The sequence below is a fragment of the Ascaphus truei genome, chromosome 2, assembly GCF_040206685.1.
Source record: "Ascaphus truei isolate aAscTru1 chromosome 2, aAscTru1.hap1, whole genome shotgun sequence".
Classification (NCBI taxonomy): Eukaryota; Metazoa; Chordata; class Amphibia; order Anura; family Ascaphidae; genus Ascaphus; species Ascaphus truei.
In genome coordinates, this window is record NC_134484.1 from 453,450,969 (window position 1) to 453,470,751 (window position 19,783).

General features: G+C 41.5%; 1 protein-coding gene across 7 annotated transcripts in view; it reads left to right on the plus strand.

Moving 5' to 3' along the window:
* The window catches only part of MINDY4 (MINDY lysine 48 deubiquitinase 4), a 130,516-nt gene that overhangs the window by 95,209 nt on the left and 15,524 nt on the right, over positions 1–19,783 (plus strand). For all 7 annotated transcript variants that reach the window (XM_075587962.1, XM_075587963.1, XM_075587964.1 and 4 more), the window contains 2 exons: positions 7,447–7,510; positions 16,445–16,606. In XM_075587962.1, coding sequence (XP_075444077.1) covers positions 7,447–7,510; positions 16,445–16,606 — 226 coding nt within the window. The remainder of the gene's footprint in view (positions 1–7,446; positions 7,511–16,444; positions 16,607–19,783) is intronic.

Here is a 19,783-nt window from a genome sequence, read left to right on the forward strand (position 1 = left end):
CGACTTGCTTTTCCCTTTTGTATTTGGAGCCTTGTGAGATCCATTTTTCTTGGAGGTTGAAGGGTAGCTTCTCCAGGATGGGTCTCACTCCACGAGCTGAGTCTAGGACGTTGAGACCTATTAAGGAATGGTCTTTCCTTGCGAACTCCAGTTCTTGCAGCAGGTCTCCAAGATCTCGTAACTTCGAGTAGTCTTTAGTTGTGATCATGGGGAAGCTTTCGACTCTTTTGAAGAGCGAATCCTCGACTGCTTCGGGGCTGCCGTAGGATTCTTCCAGCCTTTCCCACACTAGGTCCAGACCTACTTGGGGTTGATGCACTTGGGGACTGCCCGCAGTCTTTTTGCGTACTCTCTGGAATCGTTCCCCAGGAACTTGACTAACAGGTTGAGCTCTTCCCTTGCTGAGAAGTCCAAGCTGTCGATTGCGTCCTTGAACGAGAACTTCCACGTCCGGTAGTTCTCAGGGCGGTCGTCGAAGCAGATGAGCCCTGCTTGTACCAGGTCACGCCGGATCATGTACTTGGCTATGTATGTCAGACCTGAGGCATCGGCGTGTTTGTCCCGTTCTGAGGTAGTTGCTGGGACGGTCTGTGCGGTCGCCTCTTCCTTGGCGTGGACGCGTGATGGCTGCTGGCTAGTGTGAGGGGCTGTTTTCTCCCGCGTGGGTGTACCTGGATTGCGAGCCTGTTGTGGTGCATCCGCGTGCGCGCTGGCGTGTGGATCACTGTTGCGGCTGTGGCTATCCCAGGCAGCATGTGCCATTGATGGAGCAGCGTCTTCTCCTCGTGGTCCTAGCGAGTCTTCGGTGTCTGTGGTGTCACTCCCTCCGTGTTGAGATGGTGCGCTGGTGTTTACGCTGAAGAGGCTCCTTACGTAGTCTTCAGTGCGTCGGGCTGGATCCTCTGAGGCTATCCGTCTGTACGGTAGCTCCCCGCCGTCCTGTCTCGCAGCTGCTTCTAGGACTTCGGCTTGGGCTATAGCGGCGGTGGCTTCCTTCTCTTGATTAAGTGCCTCTAGTTCCGCATCAAATTCGGCTTTCCTACGCGCAGTGGCTGCGGCAGTAGCGGTGGCATTAGCGGCGGCAGCAGTGGCGTTAGCGGCGGCTGTCTGTTCCTCCTCTTCTATGCGCGCTCTTCCTGCTCTTATGGCTGCCTCTCTGCGACTATATTCGGCCCTGGCACGTGCGGCCTCTGCGGTGGCTCGCGCCTTGGTAGCGTTTGTGCTTGCGCTGGACGCGTTAGATTGCGCTGATCTTGCTGACCTTGATGAATGTCTGGATGTGCTTGAGCGCTGTGACGCGGTCTCCAGGAGGAGCTCTTTTCTCACGCTTTGCGCATCTGTGATGGCGGCCCGCACGCGGCTGTCACGTGCAAGATCAATGTTGTTTTGTAAGTCTCTTTCTTGCAGGCTTTCGCCGGTGTTGGTTCTGGTCAAGTAGGTGATGTATGTTTCTGACAGCCCTTGGTAGCACGAGTGATTAGACTTTTATTTGAATAATTGCCTGCGCGAGCTGTTGTGCATTATCGCCAATACTAACGACATTGCGTAACTCCAATGCAGTTGTTTCCCAGGCCAACTCTAATTTAGCGTGGTGCAATCCAATGTCAGTCTCATATTTTTCGCGGGCCTTTTGTGTCAGTGTGACTGTCCGTTTGGGCCTTGTGCCTGCCTGTGCCTGTTGCGGTTGCGCGGCGTTCTCTGTGTCTGAGTGATCGCTTTCCTGCGTGATGTCTGGTGAGGCTCTGAGTTCTGCCATGCTGTAGGTGTGTGTAGGCCTTTTGCCAGTGCGTGTGGCGTGCGGTCTTTTACCTTTTCAGCGATGGGCGTCTGTCTCAGATGATGCCGAGTCCTGCAGCGTGCAGCGTAGGGGTAGCTGTACTCACAGGTGTCCGTTGGCTCTGACCCGTATCCTGGCGGGTGTCCGACGGCGTGGCCCTTGATGGCGCTGGCCGTGGGAACGTGCGCAGGGGTAGGTGGGAAGGTGGCTCCTCACTATAGGGCTGTGCAGAGGGTGAACTCAGACAGAGAAAAAGGCAGTTAGGTTTTGTGTAAGAAGCACTGTGTGTTGCAAGGCTGCTGTGCAGTTGGAGCTACTTGCTGCTTTTCAGTCTGCAGGGAGTGCTCTGTGTTCTATTAGCAAAGTAAGGCTGCTCACTGTCTTTGCATAAAGCTGTGGTTGTTTGCTGTGTAGAGGCTGGTGGCTCTGTGTAGCAACGTGGAGCATTATGCTTGTGCAGTGTGGTGAGAGACTGCTGTTTATTTGCTATGTAAGCTGCTTGCTTGTTTCTTTAGCATAAAGGCTGTGGGTAGCAGCTCCTCTGTGTGTATTCCCAAGGCACACAGTCCTCTTTTTACTTTTCTGAAGCCAGGGTCACGTTTAGTATGAATGGCTCCCGATAGCATTAACACAGTTCCCTTTTAAATCACTCCAAGTCCTGTAATATTTCCTCCACTTTATTGGGAAAAGGTAGCAGGATACAGATACTTGTGGATGGTGTGTAGTAGTGATTATTAGTTAGAAACCGGTAAAAAGAGATGGCCTCACCAAGGGGGATAAACAGAGAAGGGGTTCTTTACTCACTGTCTCCAGGGTGGAAAAGGAAGTGAGGTGCAGTGTGGGTAAAGGAATAGTCTAGGGGCAGACTATGTCTGAACAAACAGGAGGGGGGGCAGACTAGCCCATTCTGGTGAGGATCTCAGAAACTGCAGTAGCAGCTCACTGATTCCATGCTCGGAGGCAAGGAATGCAACATTGTTGCACGTTACACAGGCACAGTATGTGTCTGCAAACTCCATGCAGCTGGGAATAAGATCTGACAGGCAGAAGCTTTCATAGGAGAGAGGGGGGGTGAGTCAGAAATGTGGTTCTTGTTCCATAACACTGCAACACCGGAATCTCAGGACTATGGCAGAGTGCTTATTCTGCTGTGATTGCAGGAAAGTCATACCAGATACAGTACATCTGCAGCATGACCCAGTCGACATTTCATTGGGAATGTTGGCTCTAAACAGCACTGTAAATACCGTACTATTTTTCCAACTCAAACCTTAACATGGGCCAGAGCTTTACAGGTGCAGCCCCACATAGGGCCAAATAGAACTAGTGCCAATCATATAGTTAATATGCTAGAACTAGGTGATAGACAAGTATAACTAATTTATATCATGATTTTGGAAATGCATCCTGACCGTGTTTGCAAAGTTTGGGGCGGGTTTTAATGGTCTCATTTCCCCCACACAATTATCCCATCAGATGTGGAATATTTGTCCATAAATCTGCTTACCAAATCGTGGGGTAGAACAAACAAGACAAAATGTAAGGGTGGATTAAACTGCCTGGGAATAAGATAGATTCAGATTACTTTTTGGCACAATAATAACTCAAAAGTATTTGTTTATTTGACTTTGTGTAATAACAAGATATTAGTACTCTGTGTCTAGTTCAAAAGACATTCTAATCTTAAATATGCCGGTACTGATAACTGGTGGATAGGGAGGAGAACAGTCATAGAAATGTGTAACCTGGGGCATTCTTGTATCAAACAATATGTAATGTATATGAGATGCAGTTATATTATTTTACTACAAATGAGTTGACAGTAATGAGAACCAGGAATATGATCGCAATGAGGATGTACTTATTGATACTTTGATAAGGACAAGGTAGAGGAAATACTTGATTGACAAACACTCCCCCATTCAGATGCCCCATAAAAATTACATTTGTAATTAATTTCCACATAAACAGAATATGTAACATCCTTGCTTTTAGCATGGTTAGAATTGTTTAGGGCACACTTCTTCAGGGGCGGAGTATCCATCATACGCGTCCAAAAATACCCTCCATAGCGTCAATGGGCGTGGCTTCAGTGCTGGGCGTGTATCAGCAGATCTACCTTCGAGCTGTAAGCTATAAAGATACAATAAGCATCATTGTGTGCCTATCAAAAAATGTGAATGAGAGATTCAGTCTTGCACTCCTGAATATTATATCATAAGCAATATACTTGTGTTTAAAGGTGCTCCGTGGTACAGGGAAAAACCTGTCTTGTGTGATTTCAAGTATATGGAAGTAAGTAGAAGATCGAGGGCACTACGGATTTGTAGAAAATAAATGTATTCTTTCAGTGGCATACACAACGTTTCGAACTGCACAGAATTCTTTATCAAGTGACTGGTGATTTCTTTTCAACAAATCCGTAGTGCCCTGGATCTTCTACTTACTTCCTATCAAAAGATGAACATCTATGTCAACATTTCCTAATGTGTGTGTATATACAGTATAGAAACACACATTCCAAAAAAAATGATCTAGGTTACCAGGAATAAGGGTAAAGCTTGGCTCCTGCATTTCTGGACCTTATTAAGAAATCTCAGCCATATATTATTCCACAATCAGATATAATAGAGGGTTACGTTGAACCATGGGAAAAGGAGAGAAAAAAAACAAAATAAAAAGAGGGGCGGAAGAGGAGGAATAAATGGGGGGGAAATGGTGGGGGGAGAGAAAAGGAAAAACAAATAACAGGAAAAAGGATTAGAAAATCGAACATGGGGAAAGGTGAATAATATAAAAACTGAGTGTATCATGGTATCTAATCGCCCAAATTAGGCTAATCTCGTGAAAAATATCAATAAAGATAAATGAACCAGAAACAAATATATACAAGTGATGATAAATAATTGGAGTAGATATGGATTCATACCTGACTCCGATCTAAAAAGAACCGCCCCCCTAGTGGTCAAAACGAGCCAAGTGATATTAAACTATATAATAAATTAAGGGAAGCTAGAAAAGCTCAACTTTCTACACACCTTTGTCAGGGTTAGACCAAGGTACGCATACCTATTAGGAGGAAAAGTACTAAAACAGATCTACTGTACTTAGAGCCTGCCCCTAATGGACAAAACATAGTGTAATACTACGTTATAGGAAATAAGAAGCTCTTATTTGCTATAAAAGCTGTTATTGTTGTTATTTTAGATATGTTTTTTTCACATCTTATTTATACTGGGAAGTATGTCTTCCGTTTTGATCAAAGGAACTTTTTTTGTGTTTGTAGTCTGACTATTTTACAGGTATAGACTTCCCTGTTTCAGTGACTATATCTACATTATTTATAGCTAATATTAGCGGCAATACATTGAGATATTTGGTTTTAAGACGTATTTTAAGATCCAATTACTTATGTATGTGGATAAGAGTGCAAACGTTCGGGATTCCTGTGGATCCGATCCTTGGGACCATACATTAGGTCTTGCTCATCAGACTATGAGTTACAAAAATATTTCTATGCATATGGTGTTCCACCAATCCACTGTCCGACAGATAGTCTACAAATGGAGAACGTTCAAGACCACAGTCACGCTATGCAGGAGCTGTTGTCCTACCAAAATATCTTCAAGAACAAACTGTCAAATCATTGAGGAAGTCACAAATAACCCCAGAGTAAGATCCAATGATCTGCAGGCCACTCTCGCCTTGGCTTAAGTGAGTTTTCATGATCCAACTATCAGAAAAAGACTGAACAAGAATGATGTTCATGGAAGGATAGCCAGGAGGAAACCAATGCTCTAAAAAGAACAACGTTCTCTGGACAGACGAGTCAAAGGTAGTACTTATTGGCCTCAATGAGAAACATTATGTTTGGTGAATACCAAACACTGCGTTCGAACAGAAAAACCTCATCCCAACTGTCAAATATGGTGGTGACAGTGTAATGGTTTGGGGCTGCTTTGCTGCCTCAGGACCTGGATGGCTTACCATCATTGACATAACCCTGAATTCTGCATTGTATCACAAGATTCTAGAGGAGAAGGTCAAGCCATCCATCCGTGTAGTGAAGCGAAAGTGGGTCATGCATCAAGACAATGATCCTAACATACAAGCAGATCTACAAAAGAATGGCTGCAGTAGAAGAAATTCTGTGTTTTAGGATGGCCTGTTAGAGCTGTGCAGAGAGAGGGACCACTTCTGCCTGCTCTCACTGCGCAGCTCTTCCAGACTGGTGGCGACCAGGAAGGATTAACGCAGCAGGAGTCCCATTCAGAAGCAGGGACCCCTGCTGTGTTGATCCTTATGGGCAATTAGTCTACTGAGTTTTTGGCCATGGGGAAGCCGTGATCTGGCTGTGGTCAGGCTCCCTGTCAGCTGCTGTTTCCTTGAGGCAACCTGTTAAATGAATGTTGCTCCATCTGTAGTTGTAACCTAATCTGATATTTCCAATCCTACTCTTTCCTACAGTATGTCTGGCCTTTCCATTTCTTCCTTGGGAAGAATACTTCATGTAAAGCTATTCCCCTGATTTCTCCGCCACTTTTTTAACAATCTCTTTCTAACCCAATTTGTCTGTGCTGTTTTAATTCCCGGTTTTCTGTTGCTCTCTGTACTATTATATATCTCATTAGTTCTCGGTATCTTCTCTCCTTCCCTACTTCATGCCATTTTATTCTGAAAAGTAGGCTGCACAGCAAGATCCCATGGATTTACTGACAAGTGGACCTGACCTTTCCAGCAACCCAGCCTGAGAGAATTGACTACAAGTTTAGCAACATAATAATGTTGGTGTAACTCCTGGCAGCTCCAGTTTTTTTTGTGTTCTTGATTGCAGTTTCCTTTATTGACAGATGATCTAATATGCAGATGTATGCCCCCATAACAATTAAGAAATACTTTTGATTTTCCAAATTATTTACAGCTAAACATCCTTCTTTTGTCACAGTTGTCCAATCTGTGAAGCAGATGTATATCAATGTGGCATGTTTACTTAACCTTTGCTTAGCAATACTTGGCATTAGTCTCTTACATTGTACAACTTTTTTCTTTATTTCTTCTTTCCACGCATGGAGATGTTAATTGGCGTCTGTCTATTGTTGATACCCACACGTACAGTGTAATGAAAATTACATTTAGATTTTTACTTGATTCAAAACGTGGCGCCTTTGAGACAAAAGACACATGAAATAAAGATTTGGTAGGTTATACAGTACGTTTCGTGCGGTTCTTCTGTAATAATGCAAGGATTTTTTTGATCCGCAAGCCAGAAGTCTTCTGTATGTATATCTTCATATAGCGCCATCCACATACAGTGAAGTTATACCCTTGGTTACTTGTGTTTGTGTATACAAATAAATGCTATGAGGACCCTTTGAACACAACGAGTGCCATTATCTCTCTCCTACTTTTGAGTGTGTTATCCTCATTTAGAATTAGATCTGCAAGGTAGCCCCAGGTGCACTTTTGTCTTTAGTTAGCAAGCTACTAATTAACTGCCAGGAAAACCACTGCCCACAAACTGTTCTTAATTTCATGATTTCTCATATTATTTTCATTATCATTTTCACCTCTTCTTGCTGCAGACTCTGGATTTGGCATTAATATGTGTATCTAAAACATGGCGTTTTACGAAGTAAATAATTAAAGTTTCATTTGAAATCTCTTTACAGAGTGCAGAAGGATTTTGATGTTCCCACAAACTGCTTAATTGGCGCTCATGCGTACTGCACACAAGTAAGTAATCTAGCTGTAATTATTTCATGTTTGGTGACTTTGCTTGTTAATTAGTTCCAAATATTAATAGAAGGCGCGATTCTCTACACGCTTTAATAAGAAAGTTATGAAGGACCTTTAAATGACATCAGAATTCATTTCTGTTTAAAGGGGTAACACTACAGTATTCTGCAGCCAAACATAAGCAAACACATTTGATATGATTTCTCTCAAAGGTTAGTAAAGATAGAGAATGTACAGTATGACAGTATCTGCTTGTCCCCACTCCCAAAGTTAGAATTCATTTTAAGCTCCTCTGTTTCCTTAATCATATTTTTTGAATTGCACATGTCATGGGACTCTCAAGGCTTTTTCATTTGGCCAAATTATGATCACCCTTGCCAACAAAAACAGGAAAAGGCACAGATATGTCAGCAATTCTTATCTGGTGCAGTAAGGAGCTGAGGTGACAGTGCCATCTTTGCTATACCCAACAAGAGCTTAAAGTTAAAGCAGCAGTCCCCATTTCTGTTTGCAATTTTATAACATTACCTTGAAGCTAATCCATAGTCCTCTGACCTCCGAACCCCTCTGTTTCCCCAAAATGGACATGGGGCCACTAGTAGAAAGCAATCTCTTAATGACAGTGACTTTCTATTGGCTACCAGAGCGAGGCTCACCCTGGAGGCCATTTTGTCTCCACTGGGAAAGTATTCTTCCTTGGCGTGAAACCTGATATCTCTGGGACTACAGGAAACCCAAAGGTCTCAGGTGACAATTACCCATTTGAGAGTATAACGTCACAACCCTCAAAATAGCAATCCAAAATCCTAAAGATCATTTCTCATCACTAAGCCAATACGTACATTTACGTCTTATTTCAGTTGGAATTCAGTAGAAGGGAAACCCGGTATTTAGAATAGTGCAAGTTTTGGTTAAGAGGTACGAGTCAAAGTTTTCCCAATATTTCGATTTTCTGTGAATTTCATGATCATACTAATTTAAAAATAAATAAAGATCTCAAAGCAGCAAGCACTATTCTTATAGATGTTTTAGTCAGTACAGAGGAGGGAATAGTTATTCACTGTGGCGATTTTTTTTTTTCTATCAAACTAGTTCTATATTTAACCTTAAGAGAGAGAATATTCCTATGTGAGTAGAACGACCTGTCCGGTTCTGAAAGCTCTCAATGCTATAATTTCATAGATGGCAACTTTTATGTTGGTCCATTGGAAAGTATCACAATTTACAGCTAAATTACGACCAAAGTAGTATTTTTCATCCAACAGTATATACTGTACAGTACACATTTTCACATTCTTGAAGCTCATGAATTCATCCTACAAGAAAAATCCAAAGAGAAATTGGACATGGAAAGGACCCAATGCATTCAAGAATGAAAATGACTACATCCAAACTAACAAGAAACACGTGATTAAACACAGAACCAGTTTTAATTGTTTTGACAAACGTAGTGACCGCCAATTGGATTGCTACAGATTACAACCTAATACGAAGATAGAACTGATTAAAATGAGGACAAAAACAATCAACCTAAAGTATAACAGCAGAGGATGCCAGCTAAAGCTGCAAAACAGCTTCAGCTTTATCTAGATGCAAGGGGATACTTTTACATATAATTATGAAAGACGTCAGACTATTAAACGCTGAAAGCACAGATAAAATTGGAGGAGTTACTATAAACAAAATAGGATAAGAAAATGGAAGATGACACGAAGCAGTTATGGCAGAGACAACAAGAAATAAAGCAATCTCAAGTTGCAAGAACAAAAATTGAGTATACAGAGTTGTAATAGATAAGGAGAGGTCTACCGCTCACCTAATACTTAGATATTTATAATGAAAAGTCACAAGGTGTATAAGGGAATATATTGAATCTATATACACATAGGAGGTAAGGATTGGAGAAAACCCTTCCACCACAAGAAGCCCTCAAAAATTGCACTCATGTGTAGTACTCAAATGGAGGATAACATTGATCCAGGATATACTGTATATTATCCGATACTGCCAGTCATAGTGAGTGGATAAAGCAAAAATAATAAATCTTTAATAGTTATCTACAAAAAACCACAGAGTGTAATATACAAGGAAAGTTTAAAATTACGGCAGTGGAATATGACTAAAAAATGGGGAGTACTCATATACTGTATGTGGGAAGATATTCTTAATTCCCACACAGGGTTAATACTCCCTGAGTAAAGAACTTCCACCACAGTTAATCACAGTACAGGGAATTGGAATATATCTGCGTAGCAGATGTGTCCAGGGCATATTACCCTCAAGGTATAGACACTCAAAGATACACTTGCCCACAATGTATAATGCATGAGTCAGATATCAAAAATGTATCCTTATGTATATATTCCTCCAATGTGTATTAGGGGAGCAATCCTTGCAAGGTTACACAGTAACAAGCAGGTATAATTTAACCTCTTGCTACATGCCTAGATGTTGCACCCTCCTGTTGGTAAAGACACAGGATAGAATAGAGCTGGAAAAGAAATGATCTATCTTAGATTGGTAGATTACCAATTCTATTTAACAACCACACAAAATCGGACCAAAGGTAAGTTGCTGCAACAATCATATCCTATATATAGTCTCTAGTGCATGCACTTAGCAATATCTATAAATGCAAGATATTACAAAACATGCGAGTGCACCTTGGACTGTCACTGCTTGTTACTGTGTAACCTTGCAAGGATTGCTCCCCTAAGACACATTGGAGGAATATATACATAAGGATACATTTTTTTGATATCTGACTCATGCATCATACATTGTGGGCAAGTGTATCTTTGAGTGTCTATACCTAGAGGGTAATATCCCCATGACACATCTGCTACGCAGATATATTCCAATTCCCTGTACTGTGATTAACTGTGGTGGAAGTTCTTTACTCAGGGAGTATTAACCCTGTGTGGGAATTAAGAATATCTTCCCACATATATGAGTACTCCCCATTTTTTAGTCATATTCCACTGCCGTAATTTTAAACTTTCCTTGTATATTACACCCTGTGGTTTTTGTAGATAACTATTAAAGTTTTATTATTTTTGCTTTTTCCACTCACTATGACTGGCAGTATCGGATAATGTGTATCCTGGATCAATGTTATCCTCCATTTGAGTACTACACATGAGTGCAATTTTTGAGGACTTCTTGTGGTGGAAGGGTTTTCTCCAATCCTTACCTCCTATGTGTATATATGTACACAGAGCTGTGCAAGACCAGCAAGCATATAACCGTGGATAGATGAATAACACAACTTTAGCACCAAATCCTAATTAAAAATGTGCCAAACAGTGCTCGTGAATGCTCAAATCTTTTTCAAATGTCCAGAGTCCTACAAGATCCACAAATCCTTCTTCAATGCTTGGAGTGTAGAGATCCTCATTGGTAGCTGGTTCTCCGGTTTCGTGAAGAAAATAAAATATAGAAAAATCTCTCTCAGCTTGTGTTCTTATTACTAATAATATTCTGACACCCTTCAGTGAATTAATAATTCTTTATAACAATGGTGTCTATTAATACCTTCACCCATGTGATGAGAAATTTAATGTGGTATAACAATGTTTGATATATTATCCCTGTGAAGGTTATATATATTGGAAATATTTCCACTATTATTCGTAATAAGAGCACAAGCCGAGAGAGGTCTTTTTCCCTATATTTTCTTTTCTTCACATGTTCACACTACACTGTGCACGAAACCGGAGAACCATGGCCAAGGAGGATCTCTACATTCCAAGCATACAACAGCGGATGTAAGAAAATGTTACTGCAATACGGTGAGCAAGACTATCAAAGATAACAAACGCTTAAAGAAGATGAAGCGAACATGATTAGGAAAAAGCAAATCATCAATGGATCAACAATAAAAGACAGTAAACAAGAGTGTTGAGGACTTGTACAAGTAAGTGTATGAGAACACACGTAACACGGGCCATAATGAAGCAGATGAATAACAAGAAGGAACCACCACTGATATACCATGCTGATATGAATCGGTCTACACCTCAACTATTTTAAATGCAATACTAAGACAAAATGTTGGAGAAACGTGAAATTAATATTATTAGGAACATTAACGAGAATGCCACATCAACCATTAGATTACATGAAGATACCACCATGTCACCAAAGCTTAAAGAATTGTTCAAGATATGCAATTGGAACGAAAAGGGCATACAAATTGTCAGTAAATACTTGTCACCTACATTTTGCAGGCAACAATGTTATTTTTGCCACAAGTCCAGAGGACCTCAAGTATTGAATTGGAGAACTCAGTGAATAGGTTCAGAAGCAAACAAGAGTCTGTGATGATCATCACAAGGGTGAAGATATTAAAATGGCAGGGGCCTGTTCATATCGCAAGAAGACATTGTTGGACAACGATGGGACTCACTGGATTCAAAGGGATATAAAAAAAAAACAAGACGGTGACCAAATGTAAGATGGGAAGATGAAATTAGGAAATGTGTTGGAGCAACGTGGAGAAGAGAGGCTTTCAACTGCAGTGCCTGGAAGATCATTGAGAGGCCTTCATCCAGCAGTGGGTCAACTAGGGCTGAGAATTAGATAGATACATACAATTTTAGATAACCTTTTGGCTGGTATTAAGTTAAGGGAACATTTGCAAATCTGCATTTTCAAACCAAGTCTCCCTGATAGTACTCATCTTTGCTTCTTTTTTTTGTGATTTTCTCCTGTCTCCTGCATTCTCCATCCAGTACAGTGCTATATACTGCTGCGGCCGAGTTTATTCGAGCATTTGCCCGTTCTCGGCCGCAGCAGTTACCTGGCGCGCGCCGGAGGGTGCCGGGCGCGCGCCGAAGCAGCGGAGGAGAGGCCCGCTGATCGCGGCTTTCTCCTCTCTTCTCCGGGTCCGCCGGGTCCCCCGGAACCCCCTGCCGCCGTCCCCCACATCGCGGGACACCAGGGCTCCCTCGGGGAGCCCTGGACGCGCGTGCAGGGGGCGCAGGCACCCGATGACGCGTGACCGCGCATCAGTGACGCGCGGCACGCCGAGGGGATGCCACTTGCAAGCCGGGAAATCTCCCGGCTTGCGGAACTGGCCACACTTCAATAAAGTGTGTCGCCAGTGTAAATCATTATCAATGTTATAGAAAACAAAATTACAAAGACCCAGCGTTCCTCCCAAATGGCCTTGCAATTTGTTAGAGAACGTTTACATTTTGATCCTTTCTTTTGTTCATGAAAATGATTTATGCCTGCTAACCCCATTTAACAGATGCCTAAACTAAATATATAATATTTCTCATTGTCCTATGGACTAAACATCTTCACTAATTCAAGAGAAGGTAGCAGGCTGGGACCGAACAACAAGAGAACGTGAAATGCATGCAATTCAGTGCAATTAAAACTGGCAACAAAAAAAAAACAAACTCAAATTCCCTTAGCATTATAAAGGAGACATTGTGAGTGCACAAGTTCCCTAGTAAAATAATATATATATATACATATATACAGCTCAACCCAGTTATAGCGCAGTCAAAGAATGTTCAGTCAATTAATTGGATATCGCCCCCTTACCTGATCTACGGTAGAGCCTAACAGATGAAGATATCGCTTAGACATGGAGATGAACTAAGTTTTAATTATATGTAAGTTTCTATATTATTGTTGTTACATTATATTATTATACCCTTACCTTGGTGCGCACCTGTGCTTTTTTTCCCAGTTATAGCGCAATCCGTTTATAACGCGGGCTGAGTGTGGCACCCGATTTTTTAAATGTTTAAAATAAAATAAATCACGACACGTGTAATATGTCATCTTTTGTTCATCTGAGGTTGTATTTACCTAATTTTTAGACCTGCTAAGGAACAGATGATTGTTATTATGTCCTGATACTGTATGTAAAACCATAGAATTCAAAGAGGGTGTGCTTTCTTTTTCACACCACTGTATATACATATATACATACTGTACATATAGAGCTATCTATATATATCTTGTTTATGTCCGTCACCAACATTTACCAACGTCTCCTGTAGAGAGGGTGCTTCAGACCATCACATAGTAGAAGTGGTTTATACCTAATCCATATTATATTTGCTATTGACATGTATTCATCAATTATAAGTATATTCTAATGGAAGTCACATTGGCACCGTATTGACTAACCTTTCAGTCCGATGAGCAAGCACGAATGTTTCAGTTCAACTATGGTATGATTTTCATACGAATGTTTTAGTAGTCTGTCATTAGTTCAGTTCAGTCACACTTTCTTTACACATTACGTTCATATTTGCTTTTGTATATAAATAAAGGATCACCTACTTTGAGTTTCTGCTATGTGATCTAGCAGAGGGTTGACAAGTTTACACATGTAATTTAAATTAACTGGACAATTATGAAATGAACGGTCACTCCTGGCTAAACAAAGAAAATTTTATTTTGGCAGAGCTGCATTTTTCCCTCTACTAGGGTTTTGCTTAAGGTCACAGTTAAAAGGAATATACAGTATATAACTTGCTTGCTTTCATATGAATAAAGTCCATCATACTTAAGGAGGGATGAGAAATTAAACCTTTCAAACTCCCATTTGGACAAGGGTCTAAAATTGTGTCCATTCTTGCTTTAAATAAAACAGCACTAATGGTAACTATATTTGACTCTATGGTTTATCAATCTATTTTTTTTAGATATATGTGTTGGTTCAGTTTTACCCAGCTTCACCTTTGTGTTATTGAATAAAAATAATGTTTTGTAGTTACTCTGTCAAAAATCCATCCATTTAAAATTGGTTATTGACCTCATGTCCCTGTTCACCAAGTAAAATAGGCTATTCACATCATACAGTACATACCCGCTTCACACGTGTTACTGATACTGTCATGATTTTGCTAAAGTAAAATTGCAGAGGAAAAGGAGGGCAGGAGGCATGAAAGTAAATGCATAAAACAACAGAGCTTTGTTTACATGTAAAGAGCATTATTGAAAGTTACCAGACACGAGGCTACAATGTTGTGTAATGGTTGTATTTGCTAGTTCTCTCGCCTTACGCAGTTATAGCAAGATAATAATGCCATTAAAATGACTAGTGCAAGGGTGGCCAAGTCCAGTCCTCAAGGGCCACCAACAGGTCAGGTTTTCAAGAATATCCCTGCTTCAGCAGACCACCTGTGCTGAAGCAGGGACATCCTGAAAACCTGACCTGTTGGTGGCCCTTGAGGACTGGACTTGGTCTGCTTTAGATACAACCTTCACCATGTTTATTTACTACTAGTTTTTGAAGACTTTTTTCTCCTGTATTATTTGGAATAAATGAACAGAACCAAACATTTCTCATCACATCAGGGGCTAATATATAAATTGTCCTCTTCGGATTCAGTGCTCAGATTTATTTTCTCTGCAATGCACACATAAATATCCATATGTAACCTCATTATATAAACACTCGCATTATTCTGGCATAGAAACGCAGCATCCATATTTATCTTATATGGATTTATGTGTTTGCAATTTTTCCAACACTTCTAGTTTATTTTAGCAATCCATTTTCTGTTGATAACAGGTGATTTATTACCAAGAATCAAACTAATAGGGACGTTTGTAATCAAACAGTCTTTATATTTGTAACGCAAATATGTTTTGTGAGACTCGTATTGAATATGCATTAAAGAGGCAATTCTAGCGCTTTTAAAAATATATATATATTTATTTTTGTTACATAGTATCAAAGCAGGGGGTCTCCGGAGCTGATCCCCATTCATTTCCGGAGATACATAGCTCTGTAGGGATTGCCGCTAGGCGCTTTGGCTAGGTAGCAGGGTTCACATTATTGTCACTTTTCAAAGCTTCCGCCGACTGCGGGCCAATAGGAAGCAGTGACATCATCTGGTGCGTGCGGAGCTTTAAAAAGCAGGGATAGGTGCACCCCCTTCGGAGGTAAGTATCTCTGGAAGCAGGGGGTACCCAGAACTTAATACGGTTCAGCTCCGGTACCGCCGTGCTTCAATCCTATGTAAAAATTATTATTTTTAAAAAACATGTTAAAAAAAAAAAAAAAAGCGCCTGCATTTCCCCATTAAAATACCGTTTTCAAAATATCTTCGTTAACAATAACTTCAGTGGTAACTCCTCATATTAAATATGTTTTAGTATATAGCACATCAAATACGAAAGTATACGCAATTGCATTGTTGTGATGGGGTGCACGGCTGTAAGTGTTTATTTGAGGGAAGGTCATGGCAAATTATGGCCCCAAATATGAATACAATTAACATTTTTCATATTCTGGTTCAAAACGTTTACAGATATACACCATGGACTGCTGCCTCAAGATACACACACTTGCCAGGGGTTCTCAACTCCAGTCCTCAAGATCCCCCTCCCCACCAGGTCAGGTTTTCAGGATATCCCTGCTTCAGCACAGGGGGCTCAACCAGTGGCTCAGTCTATTCGACTCGAAGACTGAGCCACTGATAGAGCCACCTGTGCTGAAGCAGGGATATCTTTAAAACCTGACCTGTTGGGGATCTTGCGGACTGGAGTTGAGAACCCCTGGGTTAACACAATATCACGATGTACTAAAAAGACAATGTCCTAATATTATGCATTTATTTATTAGATTATGCCAAAAAAAATTCTTGATCTTCGTGGTTACTATGAAAACCAATATGTGATTTTTTGTTTCTCTTCTTAGTACTGGTTTGCAAACTACATTTCTCATTTGGGAATCTGGTCTTCCTATTCACCCCCACCCGATCTGTTACTTTTTATTGCTATGTAAAAAAAAGAAAAGAAAAAAAGTCTTCAGCCGATTAACCTGCTGTTAAAGCAATACATCACTGTTCTTTAACTACTTATATGTTACTTGGCTGGAGCGATTGTTATGTTTTGACGTTTCCTCTCTGTCCTGGTATGCTAGTAAATATGTTGAATTTTGTCTTTAAAAAACAGGAACTTGTAAACCTTATACTCACAGGCAGGTCCGTGTCCAATACGTTCAACGATGTGTTGGAGCTGGATTCTGGGAATGGGAATATCACTCTTCTAAGAGGGATAACTCAGCGGAGTGACACTGGTTTCCTCTCTCTCTTCGAACACTACAGTGTCTGCCAGGTATGTTTTGCTTTGGGAATGTTCAGCTTTAAACAAGTTTTCCACGCTTATAATAATAATAATAATAATAATGAATAATGTATATAATAATTTGTTCATCTAATTTTCATGATAAAGGTTCTTATTTTCTAAAAATAAAATAAAAAATATGTTGATATATATATATATGCAAATATATATATATATGCAAATATAGCTGTATGCTCATCTGCATGTCTTGGGCAGGTCTGCAACCCCGCCTTTCCCCATTATCACCCAGCATACAGCACTTCCACTGCAGCAAGGGATTCTGGGAAATGACATGCAAATGAGCACACAGTGTCACTTTTTGCCTCAATAACCATTTTTAACATGGTTCCCTATAGGCTTAAGCTTGCTGCATGGTCACAGCTTTGAGCACAGCCAGGGTTAAGGTATATATATATATATATTCTTTTTAGCATGAAGTTGGTTTGCTCAGAGTTGCAGTTGATCTCCTCCAAAGTTAGAAAAGTTCTGCAACACACTGCATTAATAGGAGGATGTTAATATCTCATGTAGCGCACTTTCCCCCACCCCCTGGGAGATATGGCGGTTACGGTGTATGTGGTGTGTTACCTGCGGCTCACAGAAGGCCTGAGCCTCCGCTGCTGGGAGCCTGGGGTGTACTTGAGTCGTCAGTTGGTAGCGCCTCCATCTGTACGGGATCCTACTATGTGGGATAACCCCCGTTACAGGATCCCATGCAATAAAAACCACACGCTGCCAAGAGTAACAGTGTTACTGAATGCAATAGAACAATCACAAGTACAATCCCACCAACTAGGCCACGCCCTGCCGTACCCTCCATTACATTCCCACACTGTGTCCACACCTGGATTAGATAGTCCCCCAAAGTCCCGAGGAGCACTTGGGCAACCAACCACCCTGGTGTCCACAAGTAGCAATTCCCACCCAAGTGTGCGAGACATTGCTGCCCCACTAGATTGTGTACAGTTGGTGTACTTGTTGAACCTGCCGAGTGCTCCTGCACCCGGTATAGTAAACTAGACGAAGGCCGTACAGTCCCGCGCCGTCAGCGACGAGTCTGCCTCCGGGTTGAGTGCTGTCCGGCAGGAGTGTCCCACCACCAGACCACCGAAGCGCCAGTCCGCAGCCACATCCTGGCTGTGTCCTTCAACTGGTTCTATAGGGGCCGTGTTCCTAACTGATGGGCCGGTCCCAGTCGCAACCATAAGCTGAGGGGTGTTGGGGCCTAACAGTGAGTATCTGGCCTAGTGCAGGGGCCACTGACGCCCTGCACACCCTACTCCTCTGCTGTCCCAGCTTCCACTGGCGTGCTCCTCTGTCTGCGAAAAGTATATATCTTGAGCAGGGGATCCTCCTAGCGCTATTGGTCTATCTGGGGCACCTGACTACTTGCCCCTATGCATTATGGGGCTTGTAGTCCCCACGGAGCCCTGTTTCTCTAATGGTCGTCTCTCGCGCATGCACAATCTCACTGTGCATGCGTGTGCAACTTCAACATGGCGGCGTCCTGCACAGGGAGCCGCCGGGAACCTCCGGCGACACGGTCGCCGCACCACAGCGCCTGCAATTTCCCCCTCTGTAGCCGAGGTAAATGGGGGACTGGGGAAAACCAGAGGACCGGGGGAGAGACCCTGCTATATACATATACATAAAAGTATCAAAAGGTGTGCTAGTGGGCGTGGCTAAATGTATACAACAAAAAAACAAAAATGCCCAAAGCTACTTCCAATGTGACAAAAATACACAGTGCCCCTCCCCCCCAATGTTTAAGCTTGCCCCACCCCACTTTCCAAATTGGCAGGTCAGTTTCATTTTGCCAGGTTACGACAGATCCAATGTGATCATTCTTCCTGTGATTATACAGGTAAATAAGAATTTTAACTCAGGTGAGTGTTAGGACCTGCTACGGTCATGCCTTGTAAGTGGCAGCAGGCTTAAGACGCTTTGGCCAAAGGGTTAAACTAAATGACCCTTTTTACAAGATATATAGGTATTGCACTGTGTATTTTTGTCACATTGGAAGTAGCTTTGGGCATTTTTGTTTTTTGTTGTATACTCATATATAACAAACTCTGTTGGAGATCCAGAACACATACTTTTCATCGGGACCAATATGACAATGGGAAGTCTGCATTTCTACAATTGTGTTTAGGCCCTGTAAGAGGCAGGTGCAGACGTACACACAAGGACACAGTTTTGGGAAATTATTTTATTTAAACAGGAATAAGTCCCTGTTAAAGGCCCTTATTCTATAAGGTATGTTTGCACGTTTTTCAATGGGGCTTTCCATGCTCACTTTATAGAAAAGGGCCGTAGTTGTGCTTCTATCGCACAACATTTTCAAGGTGTGTTTCATATACAGTGCAAGTGTAATGGAGAGAGTCAACCTCACGTATTAACGCTAGAAAACAAAGAGTTAAATGTTGAGAGCCTCTGTACAAATCCATTTAATGATTGCGGTCTGTGAATTTTATTTTAAATGAAAAGAAACAAAGTGTGCACCAAAATCGCTCTGCACTGTTAAACAATTCTCAAAGCTAAACAGCGACCCTCTCTTTTCATGGTTAATAGATTCTTGCAGGAGTATTACTTATGGTGATATTTCTTTGGAACGATTACTAGTAGCAGTTCCACATAAAGCATGTCATACGGTATGAAGAGAGAATAAGAGGAATATGATAGATACACAAAGCATTGCAGAGAAGTGTAAATTTGCATAGTTCTGTGCACCTGTGTTAAAATAGATTACAAAAACATTAACTCACAAAAGCGGCACGCATATTACACTTAGGGTTAAAAAAAAGCCGCATATCCTGTGTGCAAGAGCAGGATAGGACTCACTGCGCATAAAAAAAACACGTTTTTTCTACATAAATATTTATTTACACAAAGTAAAAAGAGGATTAACACTGCTCAACAGGTAACAATGATATAATGAATCAAACCAATAATTATGAACATGTATTATAGTGCCCAATTGCTGCTGGCTGTGGCAATGAGATGCTACCTGTGGCCTGAAAGAGTTGGTGAATTAGAACAAGACCATTTCATGACCACGTCACAGATTCTTCGAAAGAAGTACACTTGTGGAGCACATCCTGGGCTGTTACTTAGTGTTAAATTCAACATTAAAATAGGTGTGCACAATAACATAGACAGTTACTGGTG